Source organism: Chroicocephalus ridibundus, chromosome 22 (assembly GCF_963924245.1).
Source record: "Chroicocephalus ridibundus chromosome 22, bChrRid1.1, whole genome shotgun sequence".
Classification (NCBI taxonomy): domain Eukaryota; kingdom Metazoa; phylum Chordata; class Aves; order Charadriiformes; family Laridae; genus Chroicocephalus; species Chroicocephalus ridibundus.
In genome coordinates, this window is record NC_086305.1 from 7,231,623 (window position 1) to 7,247,622 (window position 16,000).

Below are 16,000 nucleotides of genomic sequence, written 5' to 3' on the forward strand. Positions count from 1 at the left end.
TGTTATGGCTTATCAGTTTCCCCGCTGTTTAAGCAATCCCCCCCTGCCTGCCTCTGCTAAAGATGAATGGTAAAAGAGTGGCAGATTTTGAAGATTGGTGATTTAAAACAAACAGAAAAGCCCTCCTCTGGGATGAGCCGGTGGTTCGTCACCGCTCTGTGTCCTGGCACCACCCCGGGCAGCCAGGGATGGTCCCGTCACCTCTCCCCACCGGAGGCTGGGATGCTCAGACCTCGCCAGGACGTCACCCGTCCCGCGGGGAGCAGCACCAAGGGCTCAAAGCTTGAAAACTGGGAGTGATGGAGCTCACAGGCATCGCTGCTCACCCTGCTCATGGGGTTCACCGGCCCCCACCTGCCAGCCCAGGGTGATTTTTACTCAGAGCACTGACGGTATTTCCATTCAGGGACTTACTCAGTGGTGGTTTTTTTTTAAATTTAGGTTATTTCGTCCAGTGCAACACAGGCCAGAGCTCCCCGCCCAGTTAGCCCCTTCCAGTCCCTAAAGGGGCTCCAGGAAAGCTGGGGAGGGACTCTGGAGCAGGGAGGGGAGCCACGGGACAAGGGGGAAGGGTTTGAAACTGGAAGAGGGGGGATTGAGATGAGATGTGAGGAGAAATTGTTTGGTGTGAGGGGGGTGAGCCCCTGGCCCAGGTTGCCCAGAGAAGCTGTGGCTGCCCCATCCCTGGAGGGGTTCAAGGCCAGGTTGGCCGGGGCTTGGAGCAACCTGGGCTGGTGGTAGGTGTCCCTGCCCAAGGCAGGGGGTGCCACTGGGTGGGCTTTAAGGTCCCTTCCAACCCTAACCACTCTATAATTCTGTGATTCTATGATTCTTGCAGACAGCTCTGGTTTTTCCCACCATCTTGTGGAGCTGAAGCTATGGCAGAGAGGGAACTTAGGCTTTGGAAAGCATCCAATCAAAGGTTGTCCTCGCACCATCCCCTTCAAAAAGTGCATGAGCGGTGCCACCTGCAGCCCTCGGGGACGGCTGAGGGCAGAGGAAGGCCAGCTCTGGGAGCAGCACCTGCAGGTCCCACTGTCAGTGCAGCACCTCTCCGGCTCGGAGCTCAAGGTGCTTCCCAAAGCCAAGTGCCCATTGCGCCCCATGATGTACATTCATCTAAAGAACATCCATAAGCCCCAAATACCACATTTGTGTGTCCCAGCCGAAGAGAAATCTGTACTTTTCCTTTCAAAGCATGCTGTGTGAATTCAAACTGGTTTTGGACTAGGTGTGCACCGTGTGATCTGCAGGGACATCATCCTGAGAGTGGATGATGGAATCATAGGATGCTTTGGGTTATAAGGGACCTTAAAGATCATAGAATCATAGAATTGCCTAGGTTGGAAGGGACCTTTCAGATCACTGAGTCCAACCATCAACCCAACACTGACAAAAACCATCACTAAACTGTATCTCTAAGGACTACGTCTACCCGTCTTTTAAATACATTCCAGGGATGGTGCCTCAACCACTTCTCTGGGCAGCCTGTCCCACTCCCTGCCCTGGGCAGGGACACCTCCCACCAGCCCAGGTTGCTCCAAGCCCCGGCCAACCTGGCCTTGAACCCCTCCAGGGATGGGGCAGCCACAGCTTCTCTGGGCAACCTGGGCCAGGGGCTCACCCCCCTCACAGCAAACAGTTTCTTCCCAAGATCTCATCTCAATCTCCCCTCTTCCAGTTTCAAACCCTTCCCCCTCGTCCCGTGGCTCCCCTCCCTGCTCCAGAGTCCCTCCCCAGCTTTCCTGGAGCCCCTTTAGGGCCTGGAAGGGGCTGGAAGGTCTCCGCGGAGCCTTCTCTTCTCCAGGCTGAACCCCCCCAGCTCTCTCAGCCTGTCCTCCCAGCAGAGGGGCTCCAGCCCCCACAGCATCTCCAGGGCCTCCTCTAGACTCATCAGTGGCTCCATGTTGGACCATGTTCCCCCTCCTTAACTAAATATATCTGAGACCAATGCTCTGGGCTGCTTCTGTGCATGACCACCGCTGCTCCCAATGTCCCCCGCAGGCAGAGCAGCCCCGTCCCTCCCTGCTACACCAGCTCCCCATGCAGGGACATGCCAGGAAGAAACGCGGCTGACCAAGCCGGCACGTTCCACTGCTCCTTTATCCCAACGGCCCCTCCGCCCTGCAGTTCCCAAATCTCTGTCCTCGCACCCCTGCTCATGTCAGGTTGGTTTGGGAGTGGCAAAAAAGCTCATGCGGGACGGGGAGCAGCCGGCTGCAGCCCTGCTCCTCCTCCTGCACACCGCGGCCCCAAAAGGCCGCGAAGTCTCTACCCTCAATAGGACAAAACCACTGCTCCAAAGCTCAGGCTGGAAGGAGCTCCTCAGCCCACCAAAGGCTGGTGAGAGCGGAAAATTCTTTCCATTTGCCGGATGCATGGGGAAAATAGAGCCAAAAAAATCACAGTTTAAAATCTCCATTTCTCCAAGCGCTGCCTGGCCAGCAGCGTCCCCTCACTGTCCCCAGCGCACACCGTCAGAGGGTGGCTGGCTGAAGGCAGCCTCTGGGACACTGCGCTGACTCAAGGAACACAAAGGCCGGAGGACACAGGTTCCTGGGGGCAGCCAGCGCCCCCCAGCCCGTGGCAGCTGGCAGAGACCAGCGCGGAGAGCCCACGCCAAGGGGGATGCCAACGGGCGCGTTTTCCTTGTGGGGCCCTTTCAGATCAGGCTCCCTCTCTAGCTGGCCAAGCCCATCATTTCCAACACAGATCATGTCCCTCCTCCAACATTTCTTCCAGCAGTTTCTAATCCTCTTTGAAGAAATAGAGGTCGAGCGGGAAACAGATGCAAATTCTGATTTTGGAGAAGGGCTTAGACAATAGTCTCCCACACCTTTTGTCCACCTCATACCACTGGACATGTCCATCCTAATCTGCTCCTTCCATCTCCTCACCTTTTAAAATTCCTCTGATTCCACTCAATTGCCCCATTAGCAGGAGCTTGCCCGGCCCCGCTGCCCCCCGGGGGAAACCTTGCTGGAAACCAGGGACTGGCAGCTGAAATGACACATCTCCAAAACTCACCTTTGCCACTGCCTTTACACTATCATATGCAAAAGTGTTATTGCATCTTTTTTTATGCTCTCCTTTCTCTCCCCTTCCATTTTGCTGCTTGAAAAGTTTTCAGAAACACCTTGGTAAAGAGGAAGGGAATAATCCCACCTGTGGTCTTCCTCCGGTCCATCCTTCTCAACACACGAGCACAGGAGTAAAGCAAAACTTACTTAAGTGTTTTGGAACCTGCTCCAGGAATTGGTTTTTCTACTTCAACCACATGCAATTTTAGGAAAAAAAGCAACTTTGAAACGTGAGGAGCCCCCTGCCCCTCCTGGCTGCTCTCTCCCGGCCTCCCCAGCTCCTCTTTCAGTGCTGGAGCTCCTGGTGCTGCCCCCGACTGCCCTGGCCAGCGGCCGAGACCTTGTGCCGGTGTGGGGAGACACAGCTCCGGTAGGGATTTGAGCCTCGGGCACAGTGCATGGCCACCGTCCTGTCAGCCACGTGGCCACAGCTGGCCCTCTGCTGCGGAGTCGGGCGGTGGAAATCACCCGTCGGGGCGGCGCAGGCTCTGGCTCCACGTGCTGGGGACCGGTTGGGCTCGCAGCCGTGCCCAGGAGTGCTGCGGAGCTTGCCAAAGACTGGGAGCCCTGTCTTTGAGAGGAAGCCAAATGCGTCTTCCCCGCACACATCAAAGGGGAAACCTCCGTGTTTCTCCCCAGGCAGCTCCTTCTTGGCTGGAAACTCTCAAGGCTGCCTTGGCCCCAGGCATGGGATGGGTTGGGATGGGTCCCCCCCACGCACACCCCCAAGAAACCTTGCTGAACTGCATCAAGGCTCCCCTGTCTTAATAAGAAAAATCTCTTCTGCTTTGGTTACATCCTCCTGGGGCGGAAAATGAGAAGGAACAGCTGCCCTTGCAGAGGGACAGGGGGGAGCTGCTCGGAAATGCTCTTCCACGCCTGTGTGGGACCCCTGAGGGGCAGTTAAACATCGTTCTCCCCAAGAGCAGGAGGAGTGAAAGGGGGGAGCAGAGCCGAGAGCGAGCCCCTCGCCCCAGACCTGAGCCAGGAGGAGCGAATGCGTGGCTGCTCGCTTCCCAGCACGACCCTGCTCCTCTCTTCCCCTTTCTGACCAGCTCTGCAGGAGGAACCTCCGATCGTGGTGGGGATTTTCTGTTTGAAACACAATTCCCTCTTTTAACCTCACCCTTCAAACCACGAGCAAACGCTGCTGGCTGCCCCGACACCTCTCCTTCCACTCGCTGGAGAGTTTTAACCACCACTGCGTGGGCAAAGGTGGGGAGGACTAACCCCAATTCCTGACCTAATGTCATTAGAGCTCTCTAAGCCCTCCAGGATGGATATTTTCTGCTCTTAATCTCTCCTCCCGCCCCCGAGCTGGGAGAGGTAACTGGGTAAATGGTGGCACGCATCCGGTCATGCATGATTGGCGGCAAGGCTGGAAAGCGAAGAGCCTATTGGAAGACCCTAACGATGAGCTCCCGCTGCCTCCTGCTGCTTTTCCAGCCTTGATCACTAGCTCCCACAGCAAACTCAGCCCATCCCGTGCCAGCACGGTGGGCACCAATCTCCGCTATTGCCTCTGGGTGCTACCGTAAAGCAGGGAAAAATAATCACATATATAAAATACAGCAGCTGTCATGCACGTCAGGCACTGATAGAATCACAGAATCATCTGGGTTGGAAGGGACCTTTCAGATCATCAAGTCCAACCGTTAACCCAACACCGCCAAACCCACCACTGACCCATGTCCCTCAGCACCACGTCTGCTCGGCTTTTCAATCCCTCCAGGGATGGTGACTCCACCACTGCCCTGGGCAGCCTGGTCCAATGCTTCACAACCCTTTCGGTGTAGAAATTGTTCCCAATATCCATCCTAAACCTCCCCTGGGGCAACGTGAGGCTGTTTCCTCTTGTCCCATCGCCTGTTCCTTGGAAGAAGAGACCATCTGGACAGGAGCTCCTTTAACCACAGTTTTGAGAACATCTTCTGAAGCAGATCCGACATGGGGAACAGCAATGCTGGCCAGTGCAAACGCTCCCACCACCATGTGCCATTCTGTGTTAGATTTCCCCTGCTTTGATCACCCACCCGCCAAAAGGCACTTACCCACTAGTCCAGCTCCCAGGAATGGCGATGAAGAGATGCTGTTGTGGGATGGCAGGTCCCTGTGCTCACCGTAGTGGGGGCCTTCACCATAGCTCTGCTGAAATAACATGGGAGAGTCACTGCCAGGCACGTGGGGATGCCGAGCCAATTCATAGAATCATCAAATGGTTTGGGATGGAATGGATCTCAAAGCCCACCCAGTGCCACCCCCTGCCCTGGGCAGGGACACCTCCCACCAGCCCAGGTTGCTCCAAGCCCCGGCCAACCTGGCCTTGAACCCCTCCAGGGATGGGGCAGCCACAGCTTCTCTGGGCAACCTGGGCCAGGGGCTCACCCCCCTCACAGCAAACAATTTCTGCCTCACATCTCATCTCAATCTCCCCTCTTCCAGTTTCAAACCCTTCCCCCTTGTCCCGTGGCTCCCCTCCCTGCTCCAGAGTCCCTCCCCAGCTTTCCTGGAGCCCCTTTAGGGCCTGGAAGGGGCTGGAAGGTCTCCGCGGAGCCTTCTCTTCTCCAGGCTGAACCCCCCCAGCTCTCTCAGCCCGTCCTCCCAGCAGAGGGGCTCCAGCCCTCCCAGCATCTCCGGGGCCTCCTCTGGCCCCGCTCCAACAGCTCCGTGTCCTTCTGCTGTCGGTGCCCCAGCGCTGGAGGCAGCACTGCAGGGGGGTCTCCCCCGAGCGGAGCAGAGGGGCAGAATCCCCCCCTCGCCCTGCTGCCCACGCTGCTGGGGATGCAGCCCAGGCTGCGGGGGGTTTCTGGGCTGCCAGCGAGGCTGTCAGAGCTCACTCTCTCCCACAGCAGGAAGGATCAAAGTCAAAGGATCGTAAAATGGGCACAGAAATGATTTTATCCTCAGGGCAGTGCAGCCACGAGGCCATGGCATTGGGAGGTGGTATGGCACCAAAGCAGGGATATAAGGGGGGGGGTTTGCCCCATGCCGGCAGCTCCTGCCTTCACCCACCAGCTTGGCACCCACCAGGTGAGAGCCAGGCAGACCCCTCCCCACGCTGGAGGGGCCATGAGGTGAGGAGGAGGCCTATAAAAATGAGAAATGAGACGCCAGCGCCTGCTCCACCACTGACCTAAGGGAAGGGAAAGGTGCCATTGCAAAAACGAATCACACAAACCCATTAAAACACGAGCATCTGTCAAAATAACTCCATTTCAATTAAGTTAATGTCTTTTCTCTCTTCCCCTCCTCAAGCCCCAGTTACGTGCTGTCAGAGCCTCGACTCCTTCCCTGCGAAACCCCTCCCGTGCTCTCCATCCCTGCCGAGGCCGATTCTCCCTAGAGCGATCCCCAGATCTCCCAAAGCCGCGCGTGGTGGTGTCCAGCAAGCTCTGCCAAAGGCGCAGCCCGTCAGGTGAGATCCCTCAACCCACTCAGCCAAGACCCCGTTTGGGGACCTCTCCCCCCTGTCCCCATGGCAAAGCTGAGCACCGAAACCCCACAGGGGGTGGGGGTCAGGGGTCGGTTTTTGGAGGAGAAGGCTTCTGCAGGGGGATCTTAAGGCGGCAAAGGCTGGCGAGATGGGGACAACCCCTGCAGGGTTAACAGAACTAATGTCCAAAATGGGGCAAGAAAAGCTGTTCCAGGGTTAGTCCCAACCCGGGCACAAACGCAGGCGCAGAGAAGCCATGGTAAAGCCCCCGTTTATTTTGGTCAGGGCTCAGCGTTTGTGCTTTGTCCTTACCCTTCCTTGGTCAAACGTAGAGCTGTTTTGATCTCCCGTTCCCCAGGAACCTGATCCCGGTCTTTCATCCAAACCTACCGAAAAACAGGAAGAACAAAGGTTACTCTTGCTTTATCAGCAAAGCCTCAAAGGTGTTCTCGCAAAATTAACTCTTCCTTCTACAAACAAAACAATATTTTCATTAATAAACCACTTCCACTTGGCGTGACCACTCCTCCCCTCTCCCTCCTCACCTTCCCACTCCAGCTGGGAGTTTATTCCACAAACTTCAAAGCAAATCCCACCACAGCCTGGAAACGCTTCAAAAACATGGGACAGTGGGAAGAAGAGAAACAAGTATTTTAATTCGCTTTATTCCAGAGAGTGACAGGAACCTCTCCTCCCCAGAGACGGATGGTGAAGAGGACTATGAATGACGAACTCACTGCACCCATCCCAACGCTCCAGCAGGACCCACTTTTTGCCCATGGTGCTGCTACATCATGGGCCAAACTCTGCTCTTCATTACACCCGAGCAGATCAAAAGAGTGCCCAGAGCTGAATGCCACGGATGGGAATTGCTGGGGACAGAACGTTACCTGTGGCTTCGTCACACTTTTTCAAGGGCATTTGCTGTTTAAGCCCCCCGTGGCCCCACAGATCAGAGGGGCCGATCAGAGCATGCTCCCGTCCATCTCATTTTTAGCCCTCCCAAGATTATTCTTGGCAAAGGGGATCCCACCCAAAATGGCAAGGGACCAAACAGGAGGGTTTTGCAACGCGCCTGCACGCAGGCTGCGGGAGGAAATCGTCTCCTTTCATCGTCTGCCAGGTCCACCCAGGCTGCGCCTCTTGGGCTACCAGCACAGGAGGCACCCATGGGAGATGGCGAACCTCCACTGGGACAAAAAAAGCCCGGGGAGTTGCATCAGGGAAGGTCTCGCAGTTCAAACTGACACCGCAACTGCGTGGAAGAAACCCTCCCTGGCAGCCGAGCCTTGACTCGACTCAGCAGCAGGATTTCTGATGGTGCTGGTCTGTCTCCGCTCCGGTGGGTGAGCAGGGCTTGGTGAGCAGCAAGTCAGCGTCTCCCCTGGTAAAGCCAGGGATTTGAGAGGGGCCAGGCAGAGTGGGGACATTGCTCTGCCCCGCGGACGGGCTTTGGAGATGCCACGCAGATACCGGAGCTCAGCCGGGGCGGACGGGGAGAAATCCCGGGTCTGCAGGAGGCTGCGCAGCGCGATGGCATCGCCCAGAGCCACTTCTCTGCCTTGTCCCACAGAAACCTCACCCCTGCTGCAGCGGGTATATGGCCACACGTGCCATGGGGTGGCACGAGAAACTTCTTGGGGTGGCTCCTGGCACCGCCCAGCATCACCCTGTGCCACCCCCAGCGCCTGGGGACCCGGGGGCTCTCTGGGGACCCCCTGCGCACCGGTTCTGCTAGCCAAGCACCAGCAGCTGAGGTGCCGGCAGGGCCTTGCGGGAGGTTTTCTTGTAGGTGCAGAGACCCGCTCGCAGCACAGGGTGTGACAGCAGAGAGGTGACAGCGGAAGGGTGACAGCAGAGGGGTGACAGCGGCGGCGCAGGACGGTGGCAGGGATGGGGGTGTGGGAGGGAGCAAGGACATGGCAGGGGGCAGGGCGCACTCCAATTTCATTTTAGCAAAGCTGATTATTATGGCAAACACGCCGTGTATTTGTCTCCTCCGCTCCCCTTACTGTTCATTTAACCAGAAACTTCTTTCAAATTACATCCTTCTATTTCTGTGCCTTTGTGTTAATCATTTCCCCAGAGAATTGGTGTTTAATTGCTGTCTAATTTGCATAATTATGCATATTAATCTATACACCTAATGAATATTCATAATTCTCATTTAGATTTTGTTTTCTAATCAAAAATTTCCAATGTGATTACTGTGCAGAGCAGGGATAAGCCTCTAATAATACCTTGGATACTAGGGAGAATTACTGCCAATTCTCCCACCTCCTACTTCCTAGAATAAACTTTTGCTTTGCTAATGTGTTTTTCTAAAGCAATTCATCTGCATACCCTGCAAACACCAACGGAGATCAGGAGGCAGAAATGCTCCTTCTATTCATTTTGCTTTCCTGGGTATTTTTAAAGCTCCCCAACGGTCAGGGCGAAGACACGAGCAGGAGCCACAGCCTCAGACATCCCTGGCAAGCTCGCCCTGTTATGCTGGAAGGACGAGGACCATGGCACTGACCAGGCTCAGGATGTGTCCAGAGACCCCAGGAGGTGCTTCGGGAACCCCGGAGCCAGAGGGGAAGCTGAGACACAGGCGTCCCCATGCCCACCCCTACACTGTGCAGGACGTGGGTCCTGGGTCACCCTGCCCTCCCGCAGAGCCACCCGGTCTTGTCCTTAACCCACCCGACAGCAGACAAGCATCCCCAGGCCAGGATGGGCCAGGAGAGGATGCCCAGTGAGGCAGGCTGGGGGGAGCTCTGGAGGGAACTGGGGTGTCTGGAAGCCCAGGATGAATTTTTTGCTAAAATTCCTGAAAAAAAAAAACACTGCCAGGCCTCCCCAGGGAAGGAGGGAAGAGGAGATGACAGTGGTATGGGTGACAAAAGCTGAGGCCAAGAGGCTCACGTGTCCCCTAGACATGGAGAAACCTTCTGCACGAGTGTCTTCCACGCTGTGGTGCCAGCAGCGTGCCCCAAAACCTCACCTGGTGCTCCGATGGCATGCAGGCACTGCAGCAGGCTGCCGAGGACCAGCGTGACGGGCTGGTCCTGGGCACCCCTCTTTCCCCGTAACTGCTCCTGGGGGGCAAGCAGCCCCCCAGCACCAACCCAGCAGGAGCTGTGAGGGAAACGCCGACCTCGCAACTGGGCTGCAGGCGGCCAGACCCTGCAACAGCAAACTGCTCCCCGGGGAAACCCAAAAGCCCTTTTTTTTGTCTCCAGACGCTGGTCTTCACGCGGTTGCACGGCTGCCAAGGTGAATCGAGGTGACGGCTCTCCCACCCGAGTGGCACATGGCTCTGGAAGTGGCCCCAAAGGCTCAGCGTGGCCGTGCCAGCGTGCCGCTGCGAGGCCAGCCCTGCCATCCCAATGCCTGCTGGTGGAAAGGGTCTTGTGCCTTCCCCAAGTTGCAGCCACCAGCGTAAAAGGTGCCAGCAAAAACCTCCCATTTTCAGCCTGCAGGTGTTTTAAGGATTCGGGGATTTCTGGGACGAAGCCAGGAAAAAACCAGACTGCCCGCTTTAGACTTCTGGCATCCGTCCTACATTCAATCCCAACCTGCTCTTCCCTCCCTTCGTATCGGAGGAAGGATCTAAAATTTGGCAGCAAACACCCTCTGCCAACCCTGCGAAAACCCAAGGTTTGGCCAAAGGCAGATGCTGCTGGAAGAGCCCCCAGCAGCACCTTTTTGCTCCATTCACACCATAAAATCCCTGAAGACGGTGTCACCACCGTGGTCACGCTTTCCCCAGCCCGTGACACCCACTGGTGGTACCCACGAGCCCGGCTTTCCTGTGGGTACCACCGGGAACCAAGTGGGAGGAAGAGGATGAGGAAGGAGCAGAAGCCGGGGAAGCCTGGGGAGAGAAGGACATCGCTCAGGCAGCCCTGTGCCGGCATCCCGGGGACTCTCCCCAAGTGCTTGCCCAACGGCACCCAGTGTCCCACCTGGACCCTGTTGTCCCAGCGGCTCAGGAGACGAGGCCAGGAGCACCTTGAGGTGCTTGGTGATGCGTCTCCTGCATCTGGGCGTTGCTCCCGTGCTGACGGGCTCCCCGGGGTGAGACAGAGACCCCGCAGGCATCTCCTTCACCCCCCAGCTCTGCCTCACTCCCGGGCACACATTTCCCGCGTTAAAGCACACACAGTCCCAGGCAAAAACAAACAAACAAACAAACAAACAAAAAAAATCATAAATCCAAGCCACCAACCGAGCTCGTGTCAAAACTCAGGCGGCAGGGAGCTGAATTCCGTTTGCACAAGTGAGCGTAATTCTGGCATAGCCCGGCGTTTGAGTGGCTTTGCCACGCTGACAACGCTCTCCCAGCGCAGGGCGCGCGGGCAGGTTTCGAGACGCCCACACGTGCAGGCAGCTGTCGGGAGCCAGCTTTATTTTAAAATAAACCCATTTTCCAACTACCCAAGTTAAGGCACACTTTCCAAGTCAGAAAAGACAAAAATAGGAACTACCTGCTCTCTCCATTAATACAGTTATTAAAAAGCGTACAGATTAATTGTGCATTTTAATAACCCTGATCATGAATATTCATAACACATTTCTTGCTCATGTTCTAATTAAAACATACTAATAGAATAAGATGTAGCTGTCAGACAGTAATTTTTTTTTTCCCTTACGATTTTTGTGCTGCAGCTAAGAAGAGCTGATAGACAAGAACCGTCCTAAGCTCTCAGCATGGATAAAAATAATTTGTCCATGTTTAGTCTCAGCAAAAAAGCCCTTTACCCGATAATGAGCCATAGTAAAAGGCTACGCACAAGTGATGAGTGACACGGGGCACCGGGAGCCATCCCCCACCCTGGAGGAAAGAAACCACTTTAGAAACATAACTCTTAAAGAAGAAAAGGCATTAAGGAGGGTGTAGGGTTTTCTGCCCTGTCCCCACGTCCCAGCAGACGCCCAGTTTTCAGCCTGGGGCTTCCAGTCCACACCCACGGGGTCTCTGGAGGTGAAAATCCCACGCCAAGAGATGCTGCTCTGGTTCCAACAACCCCAGCCCCAAAAGCTGCCCGGGCACAGGTGCTGCTCCCGGAGCCTGCTGAGAGCCCCGAGGTCCTTTGGAGCCTGCACCCCCCCGATCCCAGCGTGGCACTGGGATATGACTTGTGGGGAGCGTGGCTTCGGTGGCAGCCCCTGCTCTGCCCACCCAGAGACGGCCAAGGACGCCTCGACCCACGGCCTCTGCAGTCAGGCCAAGGGCTTTCAGAACAAGCTCAATCCCTAAGGATTACTTCGCGAGCAAAGCTCGAGGGGTGGGCAGCCGTCCCTCGGGAGCTGGAGGACATGCGGGGACGCAGAGCAGGACATTTTGCTCCTCAGACCTCTCAGATACTGTTTGTGCAGCAAGATCCAGAGCTTTTGCTCTGGGTACCCGGAGGAGAGGGGTACCTGGAGGAGAACGTGCACTGCCACAAAGCTGCGGCCCAGCAGGCTCAAATGACTCGAAGGCACCTAGTTTTCGGTGTCAGGAGGAGGGTGCAGCGAGGGGACCGTTACGGCAGCCCCACGGGTGACAGTGGGGGACTTCGCTGGGGACGCTGCGCTGCCGGAGCTGCGGCTGAGCCGGGCTGAACGCTTCCCTCCCCCTGGCCGCCCCGGCCTCCACAATCTGCCAGCATCAACGCGCCCACCCTAATCTGATTCCCATCAAAACCACTAGGCTAGGCTTTTTTTTTTTTTTTTTTTTTTTAAAGTCTATTAAAAATATTTAGGCCAAGCCCCTCATGTGGCTGGACAAGGTTTGGCAGCAGCCACAGCTGCCACGAAGATGGCATCTCTCATCTCCAAGGGTCTATCGCCCACAAGGTGCCTGCGGTGAGGTTTTGGAACTCAAAATTCAGCTCTGTGACCGCTGCGGTGGCCACGGGCTGGAGAAGGACAGGGACATGGTGGCAGCTGGGAATAAAACCCCCCCAGCCAGCATCCCACCACACTTAACGCTATGGAGACACCAAACCCCTGCTAGCCCCCAGGAAGAGAGAAGCCACCTCCGCTGGAGGTGGGACAGTGCAAGCTGCCACGGAGAGAGACACCGATGCCACCGTAATTTGATTTGAAATAGAGGTGACAGAAGGCTGCTTGATAAACACTTCCAAATTAAGCGGCTTTGTGTCCTAATCGCTCTGGCGATCAGCCTCACAGCAAAATCTCTGCTAAAAGGGATTTGAAATCAATAAAATTAGTCGACTAGTAATTAGCTGTAGTCCCAGTCAAACCAGCAAAGTTGTTTTTCTTGGCGAGAGTTGTCTCCCCGGACCCTGGCCCGGCAAGGAAAAACCCACCAACGCATCTGGGCACCCAGGCATCCCCCGGGAACGGTCCCTGGGTGCTGGCAGAGCCCCTGCATGGGGACACGCGGGTGCTGGGAGCGGCCACCAGCTCTGCCTGTTTATTTACCAGCCCCGAATAGGAAAAAACAGCTGTGAATGGACGGCAGCCGGTAGCTGTTTACAGGACGTCGATTGTGGATGGGACTATACAATTTGTTCACTTCCTTTTCCCGGCGCACGACAAAACAATTAAAAAAAAAAAAAAAAAAGGCAAAAAAAATCCCCCAAAAGCAATCGGTGCTGAACACCTGGGGGGGCAGCACAGGGTCCCAGACGATGACACCTTGGTGGCTCTGCTGATGGGGCAGACGGGAGTCCATAGAATTGTCTGGGTTGGACCTTTCAGATCATCGAGTCCAACCGTTAACCCAACACCGCCAAACCCACCACTGACCCATGTCCCTCAGCACCACGTCTGCCCGGCTTTTCAATCCCTCCAGGGATGGCGACTCCACCACTGCCCTGGGCAGCCTCGTCTAATGCTTGACAACCCTTTCGGTGTAGAAATTGTTCTCAATATCCATCCTAAACCTCCCCTGGGGCAACGTGAGGCTGTTTTCTCTTGTCCCATCGCCTGTTCCTTTGGAGAAGAGACCGACCCCTCGCGCTACCCCCTCCTTTCTGGGAGTTGTAGAGTTCCATCCCCTCCGCTGCCTCTAAACTTGAGGTTGGACCAAAGCTGGCTGGCCAAGACAGCAAGGCTCAGCTTTGCTGCTGCCTGGGGAGAAAGAGAGTATTTCAGTGCATCTCGCTCGAGGGCGGGCGGTTTTGTGCCATGACCGCACTGCTGGTAGCCACAGCCCGGCTGGTCCTGGGCAAGGGACACAGCGTGGCCGGACGCAGGATGGAAGGGCTGGAATGAAGACAGCGGCTTGCCAGGACGTGCTCCCCAAACCCACAATTTGAGGGACGTAGGGGTGATCCCTGAGGACGAGCACCACTGCGTACCTGCCCCCCGACAGCGAGATGCCAGCTCTGCCCGGAGGGACCCAAAGCCACCGTGTCACGCCCCAAGAAGGGGATGGAGCCACGCAGCCCGAGAAGCTCAGAGCTCTCCAGGACCCAGCGCAGTCCTGGCCCCTGCCCCTGCGTGCTGCCGGCTTCTCAACCCGGCCAGGAGGAGCTGGTGGCACAAGCGAATGCTCCAGACCACGATAACCCGGAGAAGCGGAGGGCAGCGATGCTGTCCTCCAGACCAGGCACCCGCGGTGGAGACACACAGCTGCGCCGAGACATTGAACAAATGGGTCATCTCAGAGCCCTACGAGATTTACGGGGCAGCCTCTGCTCCTTTATCTTAGTGATGACGAATGGACCGAGAATGCAAAGCCAAGACACGCGCATCCACCCCGCGCCCGTCCCCAGGGAAGCGCCCACTGCTGCCTCCCCCCTCCCCAAACGCGCACTCAGGGATAATTTTTGACTTTAAAAAAAAAAAAAAAAAAGCTGATGCCACCACTTTGGTGATCATTAATTCCTCCGCTCAGCATCTGTTCTGGCGTCTCCCGTGCCGTGTTCTGGTTCAGCAGTTTCTGCACGGTCCACACTCAGAACTGGGGTTTAGGAAATGTTTGGGGCTGGGGAAAGACGGGAGCGGGGAAAGATGATCCGTCCCCCATTGGCTTTGGACGAGGGATGAGTACAGGGAGAAATTAAATTTATAGCCAATACCAAAAAAAAAAGCAAGCCAGAAAGAGGGGAAAAAGAAACAAAGAAGTACTTTAGCTTCTCCTGGTCTTTTGGAAGATGGTTTGGGAGATGATGCACGTGGCGTTCCAAAATGAAGCTGCATTCCCAGCTCCTGCCGTGGGACAGGACATGGCTCAGCTGGAATGGCACAGCAACCTCTCTCCAAGGACGGGGCAGGCTCCAAGGCATCCCCAGGACGGTTTCGGGGGTGCTCGCGTGACACCCCAGAAGAGAAAAATAAGTGTATAAAACTGCCCAGTACAGGGGAGAGGAAGGTTTGAAAAAGAAAACCCAACAAGTGTTATTTGCAGACCCTACAGGAAGGTCGCCACTGCATTTTGGGGGTGGATTTTTGGTAATCAAAACGAGAGTTTGCCAGCTTAAAGTCAGAATTAAGGAAATAAATCACCCGGACCAGCTCAAACCTCATCAAGGCCTTGCAAAACAACCGCACATAGTGCCGGCGGTGGGACAACGCTGCACCATGGTACAGCCACCACCGGTGTCTGCAGCGCTGCCAAGGACTGGACCCACAGTCCCGTGGTCCACGGCAGCACCGAATTGCTGGGCTGCCCTCTCCCCGGAGGACAGGCCAAACTGGACGGCATTTATTAAACTAACAAAAAGCCAGTGAGACCCAGTGATTGTGCGTTAAAAAGAGCGTGGGCAGCAGGTGGAGGGAGGTCGTCCTCCCCCTCTGCTCTGCCCTGGGGAGGCCACAGCTGGAGTGCTGGGTCCAGTTCTGGGCTCCCCGGTTCCAGAAGGACAGGGAACTGCTGGAGAGGGGACAGCAGATGATGAGGGGCCTGGAGCATCTCTGTGCTGAGGAAAGGCTGAGAGCCCTGGGGCTGTTCAGCTGGAGAAGAGCAGACTGAGGGGGATCTCATCACTGCTCAGCAAGAGCTAAAGGGTGGGGGACAAGACGACGGGGCCAGACTCTTCTCAGTGGTGCCCGGGGACAGGACGAGGGGCAACGGGCACAAACTGGAACACGGGAAATTCCATCTCAACATGAAGAAAAACTTCCTTCCTTTGAGGGTGGCAGAGCCCTGGCACAGGCTGCCCAGAGAGGTGGTGGAGTCTCCGTCTCTGGAGACACTCAAAACCCGCCTGGACGCGTTCCTGTGCCACCTGCTCTGGGTGACCCTGCTCTGGCAGAGGGTTGGAGGCGATGATCTCCAGAGGTCCCTTCCAACCCCAGCCAGGCTGGGATTCTGTGATTCTCTGAAGGCAGCGAAGCCACCGGGCCCCCCGAGTGCAGGGAAGAAGCCCACTCCCTCCAGCGGGACAGGATGGAGAGCAGAGACGGTCCTACCTCCCAGCCCCTAGGAAAGCCAGCGAGATGCCACAGGGAGAAAGAAAACAAACCTGTGACGACAACCAGAGGGAAGAAAATAAACTTTAAAGCTCAAAACATTTCCCCCAGCTGTAAAAACAAAGGCACA

At 56.1% G+C, this 16,000-nt stretch overlaps 1 protein-coding gene across 17 annotated transcripts in view; it reads right to left on the bottom strand.

Moving 5' to 3' along the window:
• The window catches only part of TCF3 (transcription factor 3), an 86,083-nt gene that overhangs the window by 35,552 nt on the left and 34,531 nt on the right, over positions 1-16,000 (bottom strand). For 13 of the 17 annotated variants that reach the window (XM_063358364.1, XM_063358365.1, XM_063358368.1 and 10 more), the window contains exons 4-5: positions 6,826-6,899; positions 5,132-5,228 (exon numbers count right to left, since the gene is read on the bottom strand). In XM_063358364.1, coding sequence (XP_063214434.1) covers positions 5,132-5,228; positions 6,826-6,899 — 171 coding nt within the window. The remainder of the gene's footprint in view (positions 1-5,131; positions 5,229-6,825; positions 6,900-16,000) is intronic. The other 4 variants (XM_063358379.1, XM_063358380.1, XM_063358366.1 and 1 more) reach the window with 1 other exon arrangement.